Source organism: Cyclopterus lumpus, chromosome 17 (assembly GCF_009769545.1).
Source record: "Cyclopterus lumpus isolate fCycLum1 chromosome 17, fCycLum1.pri, whole genome shotgun sequence".
In the NCBI taxonomy this organism is placed as follows: Eukaryota; Metazoa; Chordata; class Actinopteri; order Perciformes; family Cyclopteridae; genus Cyclopterus; species Cyclopterus lumpus.
The window spans coordinates 22,714,789-22,733,699 of NC_046982.1; the positions used below are offsets into that span (position 1 = coordinate 22,714,789).

Consider the following 18,911-nt stretch of genomic DNA (forward strand, 5'->3'; position numbering starts at 1 on the left):
AGTACTTGTACTGCAGTAGATTCATGGACTTGTAGTACTTGTACTGCAGTAGATTCATGTACTTGTACTGCAGTAGATTCATGTACTTGTAGTGCTTGTACTGCAGTAGATTCATGTACTTGTACTGCAGTAGATTCATGTACTTGTAGTACTTGTACTGCAGTAGATTCATGTACTTGTACTGCAGTAGATTCATGGACTTGTAGTACTTGTACTGCAGTAGATTCATGGACTTGTACTGCAGTAGATTCATGTACTTGTAGTACTTGTACTGCAGTAGATTCATGTACTTGTACTGCAGTAGATTCATGTACTTGTACTGCAGTAGATTCATGTACTTGTACTTGTACTGCAGTAGATTCATGTACTTGTAGTACTTGTACTGCAGTAGATTCATGTACTTGTACTGCAGTAGATTCATGTACTTGTAGTACTTGTACTGCAGTAGATTCATGTACTTGTAGTACTTGTACTGCAGTAGATTCATGGACTTGTACTGCAGTAGATTCATGGACTTGTACTTGTACTGCAGTAGATTCATGTACTTGTAGTACTTGTACTGCAGTAGATTCATGTACTTGTACTGCAGTAGATTCATGTACTTGTAGTACTTGTACTGCAGTAGATTCATGTACTTGTACTGCAGTAGATTCATGTACTTGTACTGCAGTAGATTCATGTACTTGTACTTGTACTGCAGTAGATTCATGTACTTGTAGTACTTGTACTGCAGTAGATTCATGTACTTGTACTGCAGTAGATTCATGTACTTGTAGTACTTGTACTGCAGTAGATTCATGTACTTGTAGTACTTGTACTGCAGTAGATTCATGGACTTGTACTGCAGTAGATTCATGGACTTGTACTTGTACTGCAGTAGATTCATGTACTTGTAGTACTTGTACTGCAGTAGATTCATGTACTTGTACTGCAGTAGATTCATGTACTTGTAGTACTTGTACTGCAGTAGATTCATGTACTTGTACTGCAGTAGATTCATGTACTTGTAGTACTTGTACTGCAGTAGATTCATGTACTTGTAGTACTTGTACTGCAGTAGATTCATGTACTTGTAGTACTTGTACTGCAGTAGATTCATGGACTTGTACTGCAGTAGATTCATGTACTTGTAGTACTTGTACTGCAGTAGATTCATGTACTTGTACTGCAGTAGATTCATGTACTTGTAGTACTTGTACTGCAGTAGATTCATGTACTTGTAGTACTTGTACTGCAGTAGATTCATGTACTTGTAGTACTTGTACTGCAGTAGATTCATGTACTTGTACTGCAGTAGATTCATGTACTTGTACTGCAGTAGATTCATGTACTTGTAGTACTTGTACTGCAGTAGATTCATGTACTTGTAGTACTTGTACTGCAGTAGATTCATGTACTTGTAGTACTTGTACTGCAGTAGATTCATGTACTTGTAGTACTTGTACTGCAGTAGATTCATGGACTTGTAGTACTTGTACTGCAGTAGATTCATGTACTTGTAGTACTTGTACTGCAGTAGATTCATGGACTTGTAGTACTTGTACTGCAGTAGATTCATGGACACAGGTCACTTCCTGTAGTAAATCTTTTATTATTCAAATGTTAGGTTTGGATTTACAGACAGTTCACTCAGGTCCTCACAGAGCTGTAACCATGACGACAGGATAAACACACAGCTGGAACGTTATAACTTAAAACTCTGTTTATGCATCACGTCTGGAGAGCGGAATAAAACATAAAGTAAAACAAGTGAGCAAATTATCTTTCTCTGCTCATAATCGTGTGTGTGTGTGTGTGTGTGTGTGTGTGTGTGTGTGTGTGTGTGTGTGTGTGTCTCGACATGAGGAACATTTTGTGAAATACGGGACAGATTACAACCAAACTCGTCTTAAAGGCACAGTACACGACGTAGAGCTAGTGTGAGCGAATGACTCGGGACGTCCTGACCAATCAGAGCATCGCTATGAGGCTTGTATACAAGCAAGCATATGACGTCAGCCTAGATACTCATATATATATTTATTTTACTGGAGTTTCCGTTGATTGGATGGAAGTCAATTCAGCTGCTTTTCTTGTTGCGTTGGAGTCTCGTTTCTTAAAAATCAGCCAGTCCTGAATCATTTTAGCATATATTTACACAAATAACAGAAATCCTCACTCTATATGTCATGATAAAAAAAACATTCACACAAAAATATAACATTTGAAATAATTATTAGCACCAGTGTATCAGATAAAAATTATCGCTACGCAAAATGTACAAAGTTGCATAGTGTCGCGTTTCGCCGGGAGAAAGATATTAATGAGTGTAAAGGGAAGATATGAATGAGTGTAAAGGGAAGATATTAATGTGTGTAAAGGGAAGATATGAATGAGTGTAAAGGGAAGATATGAATGTGTGTAAAGGGAAGATATGAATGTGTGTAAAGGGAAGATATGAATGAGTGTAAAGGGAAGATATTAATGTGTGTAAAGGGAAGATATGAATGAGTGTAAAGGGAAGATATGAATGAGTGTAAAGGGAAGATATGAATGAGTGTAAAGGGAAGATATGAATGAGTGTAAAGGGAAGATATGAATGAGTGTAAAGGGAAGATATGAATGAGTGTAAAGGGAAGATATTAATGTGTGTAAAGGGAAGATATTAAGGGAAGATATTAATGAGTGTAAAGGGAAGATATTAATGAGTGTAAAGGGAAGATATGAATGTGTGTAAAGGGAAGATATGAATGTGCGCCTGCAGAGCGCCGACCTCCTGAGATATCGATTATGTGAAGATATCAAAGACATCGAAGGCGATGGGAACAGGAAGTCAGCTTTTCTACAAGCAGCACAAGAAAAGTTTGTTCCCAAAAGATCTGAATCTTGCACAAACACAATTTAATATCTTGAGCATTCATATGATATCTTGCAACCTGAACCCAAGATCCATATGTTGTGATTATACTGATATTATATCTGATTATATTATTGTCTCCCACAACGTCCATAAAGTTATAGACATAAATAGAGTTTAAAATCTCGTCCCTCGAGATTCAAGTTATGATCTTTGGGGGACGAGATCAAAGATCCATATCTTCTGGGAACGAGACACTGATTCATCTTGTGCGCACAAGATTTAAAACAATATGTTTTGTGGACGCCAGCGAAGAGGGCGGGGCTTAACTCAACGCCACGCTGGAGGTGAAAATACTGTTACTGAAGAAAGAGGAAGAGGAGGAAGAAGAAGAAGATTCCTTCACGGTGTTGATTCTGAGAACACGGTTGATTAAACATTAAAATAACAGGTAAAGACGGGAAAGGTAGCTGTCCCCGGGCATGATGGGTAATACAAGCCGACACTTCCTGTCTGTGCAGTCACGTCGGGTTTGTGGTTCTGGTTCTCCTCTGAGGTTCTTCCACCTTGAGGTTCTTCCGCCTTTCGGCTAAGTTCATTCCACCGAAACCACAAAAACAGCTGCTTTTCTTAAACGAAACAAAAACGTGGCGTGATATTGGCTTCAAAGACAAGAATCTGAGGACAAAAACAACATGTATTTAAAAACTGTTTTGGTAAAAGTCGGCATGTTTGCCAGAGTGTTAGACGTGATGGGGGGGGCGGGACTAAGGGCGCTCCAGAGACGGCGTGTTGAAGCAGCCTTCGGGTAGCGTGTTCTTGATGTCGTTGAGGTTGGCGATGTCGGCGCGGATCTCGCGGATCTGCCGGTCGTAGTCGTTGATCATGTCCTCCTGAGTCCGCGCCACGTCGTTCAGCTCCGTCAGCTTCCGGTCCAGGTCGCTGTCCCCCATCTTGCCCTTGGCCCTCTTCAGGGACTCGTCGATCTGGTTCAGTTTGCTCAGGTCCACTTTGTCAATGTGTCCTGGAGGGAAGACGAGAGAGAAACATGGTGATGATGGATGATGAGCTCTTGATGGGTCCAAACCGGGTTGTGCAGCGGCCTTCAGGACGCCCCTAAACCTGGTGCTGAAGGAGGAGAACCCGTTAGTATTGATGAGGTCCGGAGTTATTGTTCTGTATTGGTCCCGGAGTGACATGTCCTCTTCTCAAACCTCCTCCTCGCCTCTCTGCCTCCTCGTCTCTCTGCCTCCTGGCCTCTCTGCCTCCTCGTCTCTCTGCCTCCTGGCCTCTCTGCCTCCTCGTCTCTCTGCCTCCTCGCCTCCCTGCCCCCTCGTCTCTCCGCCTCCTCGCCCCCTGGCCTCTCTGCCCCCTCGCCTCCCTGCCCCCTCGTCTCTCCGCCTCCCTGCCTCCTCGTCTCTCCGCCTCCTCGCCCCCTCGCCTCTCTGCCCCCTCGCCTCTCTGCCCCCTCGCCTCCCTGCCCCCTCGTCTCTCTGCCTCCTCGCCTCTCTGCCCCCTCGCCTCTCTGCCTCCTCGCCTCTCCGCCTCCTCGTCTCTCCGCCTCCTCGCCTCTCTGCCCCCTCGCCTCCCTGCCCCCTCGCCTCCCTGCCCCCTCGTCTCTCTGCCCCCTCGCCTCTCTGCCCCCTCGCCTCCCTGCCCCCTCGCCTCCCTGCCCCCTCGCCTCCCTGCCTCCTCGCCTCTCTGCCCCCTCGCCTCCCTGCCCCCTCGCCTCCCTGCCTCCTCGCCTCTCTGCCTCCTCGCCTCCCTGCCCCCTCGCCTCTCTGCCTCCTGGCCTCTCTGCCCCCTCGCCTCCCTGCCCCCTCGCCTCTCTGCCCCCTCGCCTCTCTGCCTCCTCGCCTCCCTGCCCCCTCGCCTCTCTGCCTCCTGGCCTCTCTGCCCCCTCGCCTCTCTGCCCCCTCGCCTCTCTGCCCCCTCGCCTCTCTGCCCCCTCGCCTCTCTGCCTCCTCGCCTCTCTGCCTCCTGGCCTCTCTGCCCCCTCGCCTCTCTGCCCCCTCGCCTCTCTGCCTCCTCGCCTCTCTGCCTCCTTGTCATATATATGATCAGCGTCGAAAATACACGAGGGCAAAGGGCAAAACTGCCCCTAAGAAATATAATTTTGCCCCTGATATCAGATAAAAAATGCCCCCATAATTCCCTCTAATAATTATGATAATTTAATGAACTTGTCACAAACATCGTGGCCCTGACCCGGTCCAGTTGACATATCGTGTTTTGGATTTTCTCCTCGATGTTGCGTGATGAACCGAGTGGAGCTTCTTGAGCTCCTGTGAGTGGGAGGAGGAACGTTCGTCGTCAACCAGCACGTTGAATTCTTCTGCGGACTTCATCAAGGGGAGCGACAACGTCAAGAAACACGTGGCCATCGCCTCCGGTGAGTCACAACTAGTAGTCATTATTTTGAACTTATTTAGTTCGCTTTAGCTAGCTACCGTTAGCTAGGCTCGCTTGCTAGCTAGCTAACGTTAGCCAGAGTGCAGCCATCTTGTGGTTCACAACAATCCTCTATTTGGGGATAAATACAATTAGTTGAGACTGCAGTCGACTTCAAGGGTTACATGTTTAGATTAAGTCCCTTATCACATGTAACATACTATTGTTGTTTTTGTTTGTTCCATCTCAACACAGTGGAAGACCTCATGATGACCTCACTGGAGGGACCAGAAGAAGGAGATCACATAAAACCCTCTGAGCAAGGCAGCAGGTCAGACCAGCAACTTCTCCAATGGCTGACAGTGACACAGATGATGATGATGAACTCATATGCATATGTACATATTTATTATTTGTCTGCACTGTACATATGATTTAATATTTGTTTTCATTTTCTGAAGAATTGGTTGTAAATGTAATTGAATTAATCTGTGTATAGCCCTTTTATTGCGTTTAGTTTTTGTTCTTTGTTCTGTATTTCCTGTACTAGGTAAGTAGACAAAAAAAATGGTTATATATGTTATAATATATAAAAAAGTTATAATTCTTAATAGTTGTTTAAAAAATGTAATAACAAGAAATAACCACAAAGAAGAATAACATTTAATATGATTGTCTGATTTCTGCCTAATAGTCTTCTTATTGTCATTTGATGACAGTTGCTCATATACTGTAAGCCTAAATAAGTATATTTATTATTATTATAATTCCTACCCTGTATATGATATAATTCATGTACTCTCACCCAGCTGATCCAGCAGCACGGTGATGGTGGTCAGCACCGTCTTCACGGCGCTCTTGGCCTTGCGGGCGTTGTCCTCGGCCTCCTTGGCGTTCTCCGACGCCTGAGGAGAAGTAAACGCTGTTGATGCGACACACAAACAGGTTTCCACAGAACTCGGCTCCCTGGAAGCCGCTTCCTACCATTCCAGCCATCATCATGTCGCGGTCGGCCTCGGCCTTCTTCCTGAGCAGCTCCTGCTCCGCGGCGTCCAGCTGGTCCATCATGTCGCCCACATCGTTGTCCAGCGTGTTGGTGTCCTGGAAGGCCTTCTCTGCGTCCTCCTTGGTCTTGGCTGAGCCCTGAGAGGACGTACCGCTAGTTTTATTCATGTTCTGTGAGATCTGGATTACATTACGCGTTCCTCTCTGCTCCCGTTGTACCTTCTGCACGTTGCCCGCGATCTTCTCGGCCTCCTCCGCCTTGCTCTTGGCCTCTCGGGCGTCAGCGGCCGCGTTGCCGAGCGCCGCTTCCGCCTGCTTGGTCTTCTGGTTGGCGGCCATGATGGTGGCGTTGATGGCGGGGATCTTCTTCAGCGCGTCTTCGGCCGCCGTCTTGTTGTCGTTGACTCTCTTGTCGAAGTCTGCAGGAAGAAGCATGGAAGAGAACGTCAATCCACTGAACCGGAGACAGGAAGTCAGATGATCAGACAGACAGAAGGTCAGGCAGAGAGACGGGTACCCCGAAGGTCCTCCAGGATGCTCTCGGCCTCTTTAAAGGTGGACTGTCCCTTCTTCGCCGCCTCCTCAGCCAGAGCTTTGGCAGCGTCGGCTCGAGCCAATAGCTGATCAGCGGTCTGTCGTAAACAGGAAACAGGAAGTGAGACGTCAACAGCAAAGCGCATCGTGCGTGTTAACGTTAGCCTAGTTTGGACCCGCCCCCCACACTGCAGTCCACATACCTGCTGCTCACTCCTCCCCTTTTCCAGCAGCTTGCGGACCTCCTGCTCTTTGCCCCTCAGGTCGTCTCTCAGGTCGTTGTACTCCTTCTCCGTCTTGTCGATGAGCTTGTCGAGGTCCGACGCCTCCTTCTTGATCTTACTGGCTTCGTCCTGAAAGAAGCAAAGGCTGCTGGGTTATCCGGGAAGTCTAGAGACACTTATGAACCATAATGTCCCGTTTGAGTCTGAACCTCCAGGGCTTTGGTGTCGACCGGCGGGACGCTCGTCAGGTTGGCGAAGATCTTCACAGCTTTGTTTCCGGCGTCTTCGGCCTCCGCCTGAACCTTGTTGGCCTGTTTCTCCAGGTTCTTGGCCAGCTCCTTGGCCTCGTTGTACCTGAACAGGTATTTAAATAAACACAGTATTTACATATACATATCAGGTATATTCACATATACGAGGTCACGCAGGACGTACTTCTTGTTGAGCTCGTCGATCTCCTGGCTCGTCTTGCTCTCTCCTTCCAGAGTCTTCAGCAGCAGGTTGTGCGCTTTGGTCGACGTGTCGTTGGCGTCTTTGGCGATCTTCTCGATCTGGTCGGCGTCCATCTTGTGCCTAAGACAACAGATGCTCTGTAGTTTAGTAATGTTCTACCTAAACTCTGTTCAAAGATCCTCTGAACAACAGATGGATCAGAAGAGAAGAAACCAGAAGGCTTTTCACATCTAGTGTCTGAATACTGAAGCGTCGAGTGGTCTCTGAGCCTTCGACCAGAAGCTCAAACCACGTACTTGTCAGCCAGCGTTCGAGCCTCCTCCGCCAGCAGCGTCATGTTGTTGGGATCTCCGGTGCCGCTCGGGGGTTTGATGTCCTGCAGACAGACGGACACCCGTCGGTTAACGAGCTCTCGGCGGGCTGCGTGTCGCCAACGGGGCGACGGCACTCACCACTTTGCCGACGGCGTCCTTGGCCTTGTCCAGCTCCTGGCGGGCGCGGTCCATCAGGTCCTCGGCGTCCCGGACTCGGTGGCGTGCGCGGTCGGCCTGCGTGCCGGTGGCGTCCACCGTGTTGCGAATGCCCTGCAGCCGGTTCCACTGCGTCGTCAGAGTGTTGTTGATGCCGCTCAGGCGGTCCAGCAGACCACGGTCCACGTCTGTGGGGAGAGGTCAAAGGTCAGTCGGGTTAACCACTTTAAATGTAATACCAAAGCTGAGCTGTAGAATCTATAACCAGATTATGAATAATATCAATAAGTTATAGAATCTATAACCAGATCATGAATAATATCAATAAGTTATAGAATCTATAACTAGATTATGAATAATATCAATAAGTTATAGAATCTATAACTAGATTATGAATAATATCAATAAGTTATAGAATCTATAACTAGATCATGAATAATATCAATAAGTTATAGAATCTATAACCAGATTATGAATAATATCAATAAGTTATAGAATCTATAACCAGATCATGAATAATATCAATAAGTTATAGAATCTATAACCAGATTATGAATAATATCAATAAGTTATAGAATCTATAACCAGATCATGAATAATATCAATAAGTTATAGAATCTATAACTAGATTATGAATAATATCAATAAGTTATAGAATCTATAAGCAGATCATGAATAATATCAATAAGTTATAGAATCTATAACCAGATCATGAATAATATCAATAAGTTATAGAATCTATAACCAGATCATGAATAATATCAATAAGTTATAGAATCTATAACCAGCAGCTTCAATGGGCTTTTTATTGATAAATAAGTTCTGTAATCGGTTTGTTTTTGATTCTGTGCTTTTCAAAATAAAAGGTGCACATCAACGCGTGACCCCGTGACCTTTGCTGGCCCGAGCCTCCTCCAGCAGCTCCATGATGGCCTTCTCGGCCTCCTTCAGCCGGTCCTCGAAGGCCTGGTCGCTGACGGTGTCGTGACCCGAGCCCAGCTGGTCGATCAGGGTCTGCAGGTCCTGGAGCTTCTGCCTCTGCTGGTTCACCTGCACACAACCAATCAATCAATGACATCACCGATCACATTCACAGCCATGTTTCAGTACTGTGATCCTAACCAATCAATCAATCAATCAATCAATCAATGTGGTGTCGTATTCTCGTGTTCTCGTGGTCTCGTGGTCTCGTGTTCTCGTGGTGTCGTGTTCTCGTGTTCTCGTAGTCTCGTGGTCTCGTGTTCTCGTGGTCTCGTGTTCTCGTGGTCTCGTGTTCTCGTGGTCTCGTGTTCTCGTGTTCTCGTGTTCTCGTGTTCTCGTGGTCTCGTGTTCTCGTGTTCTCGTGGTGTCGTGGTCTCGTGTTCTCGTGGTGTCGTGGTCTCGTGTTCTCGTGGTCTCGTGGTCTCGTGGTGTCGTGGTCTCGTGGTGTCGTGGTCTCGTGGTCTCGTGGTCTCGTGGTCTCGTGGTCTCGTGGTGTCGTGGTCTCGTGGTGTCGTGTTCTCGTGGTCTCGTGGTGTCGTGGTCTCGTGGTCTCGTGGTGTCGTGGTCTCGTGGTGTCGTGTTCTCGTGGTGTCGTGGTCTCGTGGTCTCGTGGTGTCGTGGTGTCGTGGTCTCGTGGTCTCGTGGTGTCGTGGTGTCGTGTTCTCGTGGTCTCGTAGTCTGGTGGTCTCGTGGTCTCGTGGTGTCGTGGTCTGGTGGTCTCGTGTTCTCGTGGTCTCGTGTTCTCGTGGTCTCGTGGTCTCGTGTTCTCGTAGTCTCCTGTTCTCGTGTTCTCGTGGTCTCGTGGTCTCGTAGTCTCGTGTTCTCGTGGTCTCGTGTTCTCGTGTTCTCGTGGTCTCGTGGTCTCGTGGTCTCGTAGTCTCGTGTTCTCGTGTTCTCGTGGTCTCGTGTTCTCGTGGTCTCGTGTTCTCGTGGTCTCGTAGTCTCGTGGTCTCGTGTTCTCGTGGTCTCGTGGTGTCGTGGTCTCGTGGTCTCGTGTTCTCGTGTTCTCGTGGTCTCGTGTTCTCGTGTTCTCGTGGTCTCGTGGTCTCGTGTTCTCGTGGTCTCGTAGTCTCGTGGTCTCGTGGTGTCGTGGTCTCGTGTTCTCGTGGTCTCGTGGTCTCGTGGTCTCGTGTTCTCGTGGTCTCGTGGTCTCGTGGTGTCGTGGTCTCGTGTTCTCGTGGTCTCGTGTTCTCGTGTTCTCGTGGTGTCGTGGTCTCGTAGTCTCGTGTTCTCGTGGTCTCGTGGTCTCGTGTTCTGGTGGTGTCGTGGTCTCGTGGTGTCGTGGTCTCGTGGTCTCGTGGTCTCGTGGTCTCGTGGTCTCGTGTTCTCGTGTTCTCGTGGTCTCGTGGTCTCGTGTTCTCGTGTTCTCGTGGTCTCGTGGTCTCGTGTTCTCGTGGTCTCGTAGTCTCGTGGTCTCGTGTTCTCGTGGTCTCGTGGTCTCGTAGTCTCGTGTTCTCGTGGTCTCGTAGTCTCGTGTTCTCGTGGTGTCGTGGTCTCGTGGTCTCGTGGTCTCGTGGTGTCGTGGTGTCGTGTTCTCGTGGTCTCGTGGTCTCGTAGTCTGGTGGTCTCGTGGTGTCGTGGTCTCGTGGTGTCGTGGTCTGGTGGTCTCGTCTTCTCGTGGTCTCGTGTTCTCGTGGTCTCGTGTTCTCGTAGTCTCCTGTTCTCGTGTTCTCGTGGTCTCGTGGTCTCGTAGTCTCGTGTTCTCGTGTTCTCGTGGTCTCGTGTTCTCGTGTTCTCGTGGTCTCGTGTTCTCGTGGTCTCGTGTTCTCGTGTTCTCGTGGTCTCGTGTTCTCGTGGTCTCGTGTTCTCGTGGTCTCGTGGTCTCGTAGTCTCGTAGTCTCGTGGTCTCGTGTTCTCGTGGTGTCGTGGTCTCGTGGTGTCGTGGTCTCGTGTTCTCGTGTTCTCGTGGTCTCGTGTTCTCGTGTTCTCGTGGTCTCGTGGTCTCGTGGTCTCGTGTTCTCGTGGTCTCGTGGTCTCGTGTTCTCGTGGTCTCGTGGTGTCGTGGTCTCGTGGTCTCGTAGTCTCGTGTTCTCGTGGTCTCGTAGTCTCGTGTTCTCGTGGTCTCGTGGTCTCGTGGTCTCGTGTTCTCGTGGTGTCGTGGTCTCGTGGTCTCGTGTTCTCGTGGTCTCGTGTTCTCGTGTTCTCGTGGTCTCGTGGTCTCGTGTTCTCGTGGTCTCGTGGTCTCGTGTTCTCGTGGTCTCGTGTTCTCGTGGTCTCGTGGTGTCGTGTTCTCGTGGTCTCGTGGTCTCGTGTTCTCGTGGTCTCGTGTTCTCGTGGTCTCGTGTTCTCGTGGTCTCGTGGTGTCGTGTTCTCGTGGTCTCGTGGTCTCGTGTTCTCGTGGTCTCGTGTTCTCGTGGTCTCGTGGTCTCGTAGTCTCGTGTTCTCGTGGTCTCGTAGTCTCGTGTTCTCGTGGTGTCGTGGTCTCGTGGTCTCGTGGTCTCGTGGTCTCGTGGTGTCGTGGTCTCGTGGTGTCGTGGTCTCGTGGTCTCGTGTTCTCGTGGTCTCGTGTTCTCGTGGTGTCGTGGTGTCGTGGTGTCGTGTTCTCGTGGTCTCGTGGTCTCGTGTTCTCGTGGTCTCGTGTTCTCGTGGTGTCGTGGTGTCGTGGTGTCGTGTTCTCGTGGTCTCGTGGTGTCGTGTTCTCGTGGTGTCGTGGTGTCGTGTTCTCGTGGTCTCGTAGTCTGGTGGTCTCGTGGTCTCGTGGTGTCGTGTTCTCGTGGTGTCGTGGTGTCGTGTTCTCGTGGTCTCGTGTTCTCGTGGTCTCGTAGTCTGGTGGTCTCGTGGTGTCGTGGTCTCGTGTTCTCGTGTTCTCGTGTTCTCGTGGTCTCGTGGTCTCGTGTTCTCGTGGTCTCGTGTTCTCGTAGTCTCCTGTTCTCGTGTTCTCGTGGTCTCGTGGTCTCGTGGTCTCGTAGTCTCGTGGTCTCGTGTTCTCGTGTTCTCGTGTTCTCGTGGTGTCGTGGTCTCGTGGTCTCGTGTTCTCGTGGTCTCGTAGTCTCGTGTTCTCGTGGTGTCGTGGTCTCGTGGTCTCGTGTTCTCGTGGTCTCGTAGTCTCGTGTTCTCGTGGTGTCGTGGTGTCGTGGTCTGGTGGTCTGGTGTTCTCGTGGTCTCGTAGTCTCGTGTTCTCGTGGTGTCGTGGTGTCGTGGTCTGGTGGTCTCTTGGTCTGGTGGTCTGGTGGTCTCCAACGTGGTCTCACCTTGTCCCGGACCAGGCTGTAGCAGGACGGGCACAGCTGGCAGCCGGGGGCCGAGCGGTTGTAGAAGAAGTTCTCTTCACACGTGTCACAGCGTGCGCCCACGAAGCCGCGAGCGCACGCACAGCGACCGTCATCCTCACACTGAGCGGCCCGGGAGCCCTCAAGGTCACAGTCACAGGCTGGGGTCACACAGAGGTCAAGGGGTCGTTAGGACGCACACAGGGACACACACACACACACACACACACACACACACACACACACACACACACACACACACACACACACACACACACACACACACACCACACACACACACACACACACACACACACACTCACGTTTGCATCCCGACGAGCTGAAGCCGAAGAAGTTGACCTCGCAGCGCTCGCAGTGTGTGCCGGTGACGCCGGGCTGACACTCGCACTGCCCCGACGTGATGTCACACTGGCCGTTGGTGGAGCCAATCGGATTGCAGTTGCACCTGTGGAGGTGAAGCGGGAGGAGACGATTAAAACCCCCAAAGAAAGCAGGATGACCGCGTTGTTATGAGGTCACCGCGGCGCCGGCGAGGAGAGCTCACCGTTCACAGCCGCTGGCGCTCTGCAGGTTGAAGAAGCCGGGCTGGCAGGCGCCGCAGTCACGCTCCGCCACGTTGGGCAGACACTCACACTGACCGGTGACCTGAGAGCAGCCGGTCTGTCGACCCACCGTACCGAACGCAGAGCAGGAACAGGCTGAGGAGACCAGACAGCAGATATCAGACACGAGATATCAGACACGAGATATCAGACACGAGATATCAGAGACGACATATCAGAGACCAGATATCAGAGACCAGATATCAGAGACGAGATATCAGAGACGAGATATCAGAGACGAGATATCAGACACGAGATATCAGAGACGAGATATCAGAGACCAGATATCAGAGACGAGATATCAGAGACGAGATATCAGAGACGAGATATCAGACACGAGATATCAGAGACGACATATCAGAGACCAGATATCAGAGACGACATATCAGAGACGAGATATCAGAGACCAGATATTAGAGACGAGATATCAGAGACCAGATATCAGAGACGAGATATCAGAGACCAGATATCAGAGACGGCATATCAGAGACGACATATCAGAGACGAGATATCAGACACGAGATATCAGACACGAGATATCAGACACGAGATATCAGAGACGAGATATCAGAGACGAGATATCAGAGACCAGATATCAGAGACGGCATATCAGAGACGAGATATTAGACACGAGATATCAGACACGAGATATCAGACACGAGATATCAGACACGAGATATCAGAGACGAGATATCAGACACGAGATATCAGAGACGAGATATCAGAGACGGCATATCAGAGACGAGATATCAGACACGAGATATCAGACACAAGATATCAGACACGAGATATCAGACACGAGATATCAGACGAGATATCAGACACGGCATATCAGAGACCAGATATCAGACACGAGATATCAGACGAGATATTAGAGACGGCATAGAGACAAGATATCAGACACGAGATATTAGAGACGAGATATCAGAGACGAGATATTAGAGACGAGATATTAGAGACGAGATATCAGACACGAGATATCAGACACGAGATATCAGACACGAGATATCAGACACGAGATATCAGACACGAGATATCAGACACGAGATATCAGACGAGATATTAGAGACGGCATAGAGACGAGATATCAGACACGAGATATTAGAGACGAGATATTAGAGACGAGATATTAGAGACGAGATATTAGAGACGAGATATCAGACACGAGATATCAGACACGAGATATCAGACACGAGATATCAGACGAGATATTAGAGACGGCATAGAGACGAGATATCAGACACGAGATATTAGAGACGAGATATCAGAGACGAGATATCAGAGACGAGATATCAGGATATCAGGGACCCGGTGAGATCCTGAACGGGGGACCCGGTGAGATCCTGAACGGGGACAGGGACCCTGTGAGACCCTGAACGGGGGACCCGGTGAGATCCTGAACGGGGACAGGGACCCTGTGAGACCCTGAACGGGGGACCCGGTGAGATCCTGAACGGGGACAGGGACCCTGTGAGACCCTGAACCCTCTTACCGTTGCACTTGTCGGCGGCGCTGCCGGCCATGGCGTTGCCGTAGAAACCGTCCTTGCAGCGGTCGCAGAAGAAGCCGTCGGTGTTGTAGATGCACTTGAGGCACTCTCCGGTCTCGCGGTCGCAGTTCCCGACGGCGTTCGGGTCGATGTTGTCGCTGCACTTGCAGGCGCGGCAGGATCGGACCGGCCCGCTCTGACCCAGCGGGTCGCCGAAGAAGCCGTCGTCACAGAGCTCGCAGCGCTTCCCTGCAGAAGGTGAGAGAGGACGTGTGTTTGGATCTCAGGTGGAGAACTGATCTGGAGTCAGCACCGTACCAACAGCCACCGGATTAAAACGGGATGCACAGATCACAGATCAGTCTCAATCTTCTTACCCAAATAAAAGAATCACCATCATCTAAAACTTGATGTTATGACCAAAAAAATCTAAAATCAATTGGACTTTTCAGATCTGGAACCAGCACATTTACAGAATTTAAATAATCTCAGTGTATTTTGTTGTGTATTAGAATGAATCCTGGAATAATACAGAACGAGGTGTGTGTGTGTGTGTGTGTGTGTGTGTGTGTGTACCTGTGGTTCCTGTGGGACAGTTGGTGCAGACCACCTCTCTGGTAGAGGGCACGACGGCGCATGTGGCTCCGGCCGGACAGGGACAAGGCTCACAGTCAGACGACCCGCGGGTGGCATCGCCATAGAAACCGTCTTTACAGCGCTCACAGCTGAGACCGGCCGTGTTGTCCCGACAGTCGCACGCTCCTGGACAGACGGAGAGACACCGTCAGGAACCAGTAGAACCAGTCAGTTCCCAGTACAACCAATGCTACCAGTCAGTTCCCAGTACAACCAATGCTACCAGTCAGTTCCCAGTATAACCAATGCTACCAGTCAGTTCCCAGTATAACCAATGCTACCAGTCAGTTCCCAGTATCAGTAACCAGTATAACAAGTATAACCAATGCTACCAGTCAGTTCCCAGTATCAGTAACCAGTATAACAAGTATAACCAATGATACCAGTCAGTTCCCAGTATAACCAATGCTACCAGTCAGTTCCCAGTATAACCAATGCTACCAGTCAGTTCCCAGTATAACCAATGCTACCAGTCAGTTCCCAGTATAACCAATGCTACCAGTCAGTTCCCAGTATAACCAATGCTACCAGTCAGTTCCCAGTAGAACAAGTATAACCAGTAATACCAGTGGCGGGGTTGCAGGCCTCGCTGTGTCCGTTACAGTTGCAGGGCTCACAGGGGCTGAAGGCCCCGAGCTCCGGACGGGCACGTCGATATCCCAGAGTGCACTGCTCACAGTGTTGCCCCTGGTAACCCTGAGGACAAGTGCAGCGCTCCACCCAGTGGGCCGGCACACCTGGAGCCCGCCTCGCTGTTACCAAGGAGACGTCGTCAAGGTAACCGGCACCTGGAGACGAGTCGTTATTACACGATGCCGAAGTGAAAGATCTTTAATCAACATGTTGTTGTTGTTATCTGTTTATTTGTTGTGTTGTTTATGTGTTGCGTTGTGTGATGTTGTTATTATTGTTGTTGTTGTGTTGCGTACTCTTCTCGCTGTAGGTGCCACGGATCTTGATGGCGGTCAGGTTGTGGAGGAGTTTCTGGAAGTCTGGGTGGCTGATGGTCGGCCTCCAGGGGTAGTCTGTGCTGTCATGGAGCCTGAAACAACAGCAGGCGTCACTGATTCTGACCAGGGTAAGGACACTGTGGCGTTACCGGGGTGTTGCCGGGGGCGATACTGGGGCGTTACCGGGGTGTTGCCGGGGGCGATACTGGGGCGTTGCCGGGGGCGATACTGGGGTGTTACCGGGGACGATACCAGGGGAGTTACCGGAGACGATACCAGGGCGACACCGGGGACGATACTGGGGTGTTACCGGGGTTTTACCGGGGACGATACCGGGGTGTTACCGGGGCGTTACCGGGGACGATACCGGGGACGATACTGGGGTGTTACCGGGGGCGATACTGGGGTGTTACCGGGGCGTTGCCGGGGGCGATACTGGGGTGTTACCGGGGGCGATACCAGGGCGACACCGGAGACGATACCGGGGACGATACCGGGGTGTTACCGGGGACGATACCGGGGACGATACCGGGGTGTTACCGGGGACGATACTGGGGTGTTACCGGGGGCGATACTGGGGTGTTACCGGGGAGTTGCCGGGGGCGATACTGGGGTGTTACCGGGGAGTTGCCGGGGGCGATACTGGGGTGTTACCGGGGGCGATACCAGGGCGACACCGGAGACGATACCAGGGCGACACTGGGGCAACAACGGGAAAACACCGGGAATGACACCTGGGCGTTACCGGGGCAATAAAGTGGAGATATGTGAACGATACTGGGGACAGCACCGGGTTGTTACCGGGGACGATAGCGGGGCGTTACCGGGTTGACACCGGGGACGATAGCGGGGCGTTACCGGAGTGATACCGGGGACGATACCTGGGCAACACCGGGGCATTACCATATGTGAACGATACCGGGGCGATAAAGTGGAGATATGCGGACGATTACCGGGCGACCTTCTGGTCCCCCTACCACCTTAATCTGGTCGTTCACGGTCCGTTTAATGTGGTTTCCCGTCCTCAGGTTAACTGCCAGTGATCAAACCAAACAGCCAATCACAGGTCACGAGCAGTAATCAAAGCAACCAATCAGAAGAGAGAAGTTAATAACGGTTACCGTCCGCTTGCCTCACCTGAACACGTATGTCTGCATGTTCTCGTTGGGGTAGGCGTTGCCCTGAGCGATGAGGGGGACCGCCACCCTGAGGCCGGCTCCCTCCAGGACCAGATCCTCCGCCGACAGCCGGGTGTCCCGCCGGGCGACCCGGAAACTCAGACTCAGGTTCTGTCCATAGCTCAGCATCTGGTTCCCCAAAAACTTCTCTGTGAAGCACCAAAAAGAACCACACAGCTGGGTATCAAACACCGAGCTTTTAAAATGTGTGATGAGCTGTGAATGGGGTAAGAAGCACCGCACATGGCTCCGATATGACGGCGTGAGGAGGCACACTGTGGTGAATCGTCTCTGACCCGTTACAAACCAGTGAGACCAGTGGTTCTGAAACCTTTACTGTCGCGTCCACTTTGGAGGAAGAACAATGTTCACGCCCCAAAAAATGGTGACAAAATGGTTCTTGCTGACTTTTTATTGAAATAACTTCTTTACCATTTTATTTTTATTGAACAATAAGTACACCAATACAAGTCATCAACACGTCTCTCCTCCACGTCTCCTCCACGTCTCCTCCATGTCTCTCCTCCATGTCTCTCCTCCGCGTCTCTCCTCCATGTCTCTCCTCCACGTCTCCTCCATGTCTCTGTCTCTCCTCCACGTCTCCTCCATGTCTCTCCTCCACGTCTCCTCCATGTCTCTCCTCCACGTCTCCTCCACGTCTCCTCCACGTCTCCTCCACGTCTCTCCTCCATGTCTCTCCTCCACGTCTCTCCTCCATGTCTCTCCTCCACGTCTCTTCCACGTCTCTCCTCCACGTCTCTCCTCCATGTCTCTCCTCCACGTCTCTCCTCCACGTCTCCTCCACGTCTCCTCCACGTCTCTCCTCCACGTCTCTCCTCCACGTCTCCTCCACGTCTCCTCCACGTCTCTCCTCCACGTGTCTCCTCCACGTCTCCTCCACGTCTCCTCCACGTCTCTCCTCCACGTCTCTCCTCCACGTGTCTCCTCCACGTCTCCTCCATGTCTCTCCTCCACGTCTCTCCTCCACGTCTCCTCCATGTCTCTCCTCCACGTCTCTGTCTCTCCTCCACGTCTCTCCTCCACGTCTCCTCCATGTCTCTCCTCCACGTCTCTGTCTCTCCTCCACGTCTCTCCTCCACGTCTCCTCCACGTCTCTCCTCCACGTCTCCTCCATGTCTCTCCTCCACGTCTCTCCTCCACGTCTCTCCTCCACGTCTCCTCCACGTCTCCTCCACGTCTCCTCCACGTCTCTCCTCCACGTCTCCTCCATGTCTCTCCTCCACGTCTCTCCTCCACGTCTCTCCTCCACGTCTCTCCTCCACGTCTCCTCCACGTCTCCTCCACGTCTCTCCTCCACGTCTCCTCCATGTCTCTCCTCCACGTCTCTCCTCCACGTCTCTCCTCCACGTCTCCTCCACGTCTCTCCTCCACGTCTCCTCCATGTCTCTCCTCCACGTCTCTCCTCCACGTCTCTCCTCCACGTCTCTCCTCCACGTCTCCTCCACGTCTCTCCTCCACGTCTCCTCCATGTCTCTCCTCCACGTCTCTCCTCCACGTCTCTCCTCCACGTCTCCTCCACGTCTCTCCTCCACGTCTCCTCCATGTCTCTCCTCCACGTCTCTCCTCCACGTCTCCTCCACGTCTCTCCTCCACGTCTCCTCCATGTCTCTCCTCCACGTCTCTCCTCCACGTCTCTCCTCCACGTCTCCTCCATGTCTCTCCTCCACGTCTCTCCTCCACGTCTCTCCTCCACGTCTCCTCCATGTCTCTCCTCCACGTCCTCTGAGCTGTCGTAGGTCTTGGCTCCGCTTGGCCAGTGAATTCACATCTTCGTCAGCGCGGTCTGGAAGCGTATCTTTTCTTCATGGTATGTCTTTCTCTTCTGAACCACTTCAGTTGCATAATCATGGTCGAAAAACATCCTCTTCTCTCCCACATGAATCTTCCTCTTCCATGCATGGCTAAGCACCA

At 50.9% G+C, this 18,911-nt stretch overlaps 1 protein-coding gene across 1 annotated transcript in view; it reads right to left on the minus strand.

The window, feature by feature from the left end:
* Positions 1-1,571: 1,571 nt before the first annotated feature.
* The window catches only part of lamc1 (laminin, gamma 1), a 46,803-nt gene continuing 29,463 nt past the window's right edge, over positions 1,572-18,911 (minus strand). The window contains exons 10-28 of the mRNA XM_034555525.1: positions 16,939-17,128; positions 15,781-15,893; positions 15,418-15,639; positions 14,792-14,977; positions 14,219-14,464; positions 12,669-12,822; positions 12,427-12,569; positions 12,086-12,264; positions 8,807-8,963; positions 7,896-8,101; positions 7,740-7,819; positions 7,426-7,563; positions 7,200-7,344; positions 6,970-7,119; positions 6,750-6,864; positions 6,452-6,651; positions 6,212-6,370; positions 6,033-6,132; positions 1,572-3,860 (exon numbers count right to left, since the gene is read on the minus strand). Coding sequence (XP_034411416.1) covers positions 3,604-3,860; positions 6,033-6,132; positions 6,212-6,370; positions 6,452-6,651; positions 6,750-6,864; positions 6,970-7,119; positions 7,200-7,344; positions 7,426-7,563; positions 7,740-7,819; positions 7,896-8,101; positions 8,807-8,963; positions 12,086-12,264; positions 12,427-12,569; positions 12,669-12,822; positions 14,219-14,464; positions 14,792-14,977; positions 15,418-15,639; positions 15,781-15,893; positions 16,939-17,128 — 3,140 coding nt within the window. The 3' untranslated portion in view covers positions 1,572-3,603. The remainder of the gene's footprint in view (positions 3,861-6,032; positions 6,133-6,211; positions 6,371-6,451; positions 6,652-6,749; positions 6,865-6,969; positions 7,120-7,199; positions 7,345-7,425; positions 7,564-7,739; positions 7,820-7,895; positions 8,102-8,806; positions 8,964-12,085; positions 12,265-12,426; positions 12,570-12,668; positions 12,823-14,218; positions 14,465-14,791; positions 14,978-15,417; positions 15,640-15,780; positions 15,894-16,938; positions 17,129-18,911) is intronic.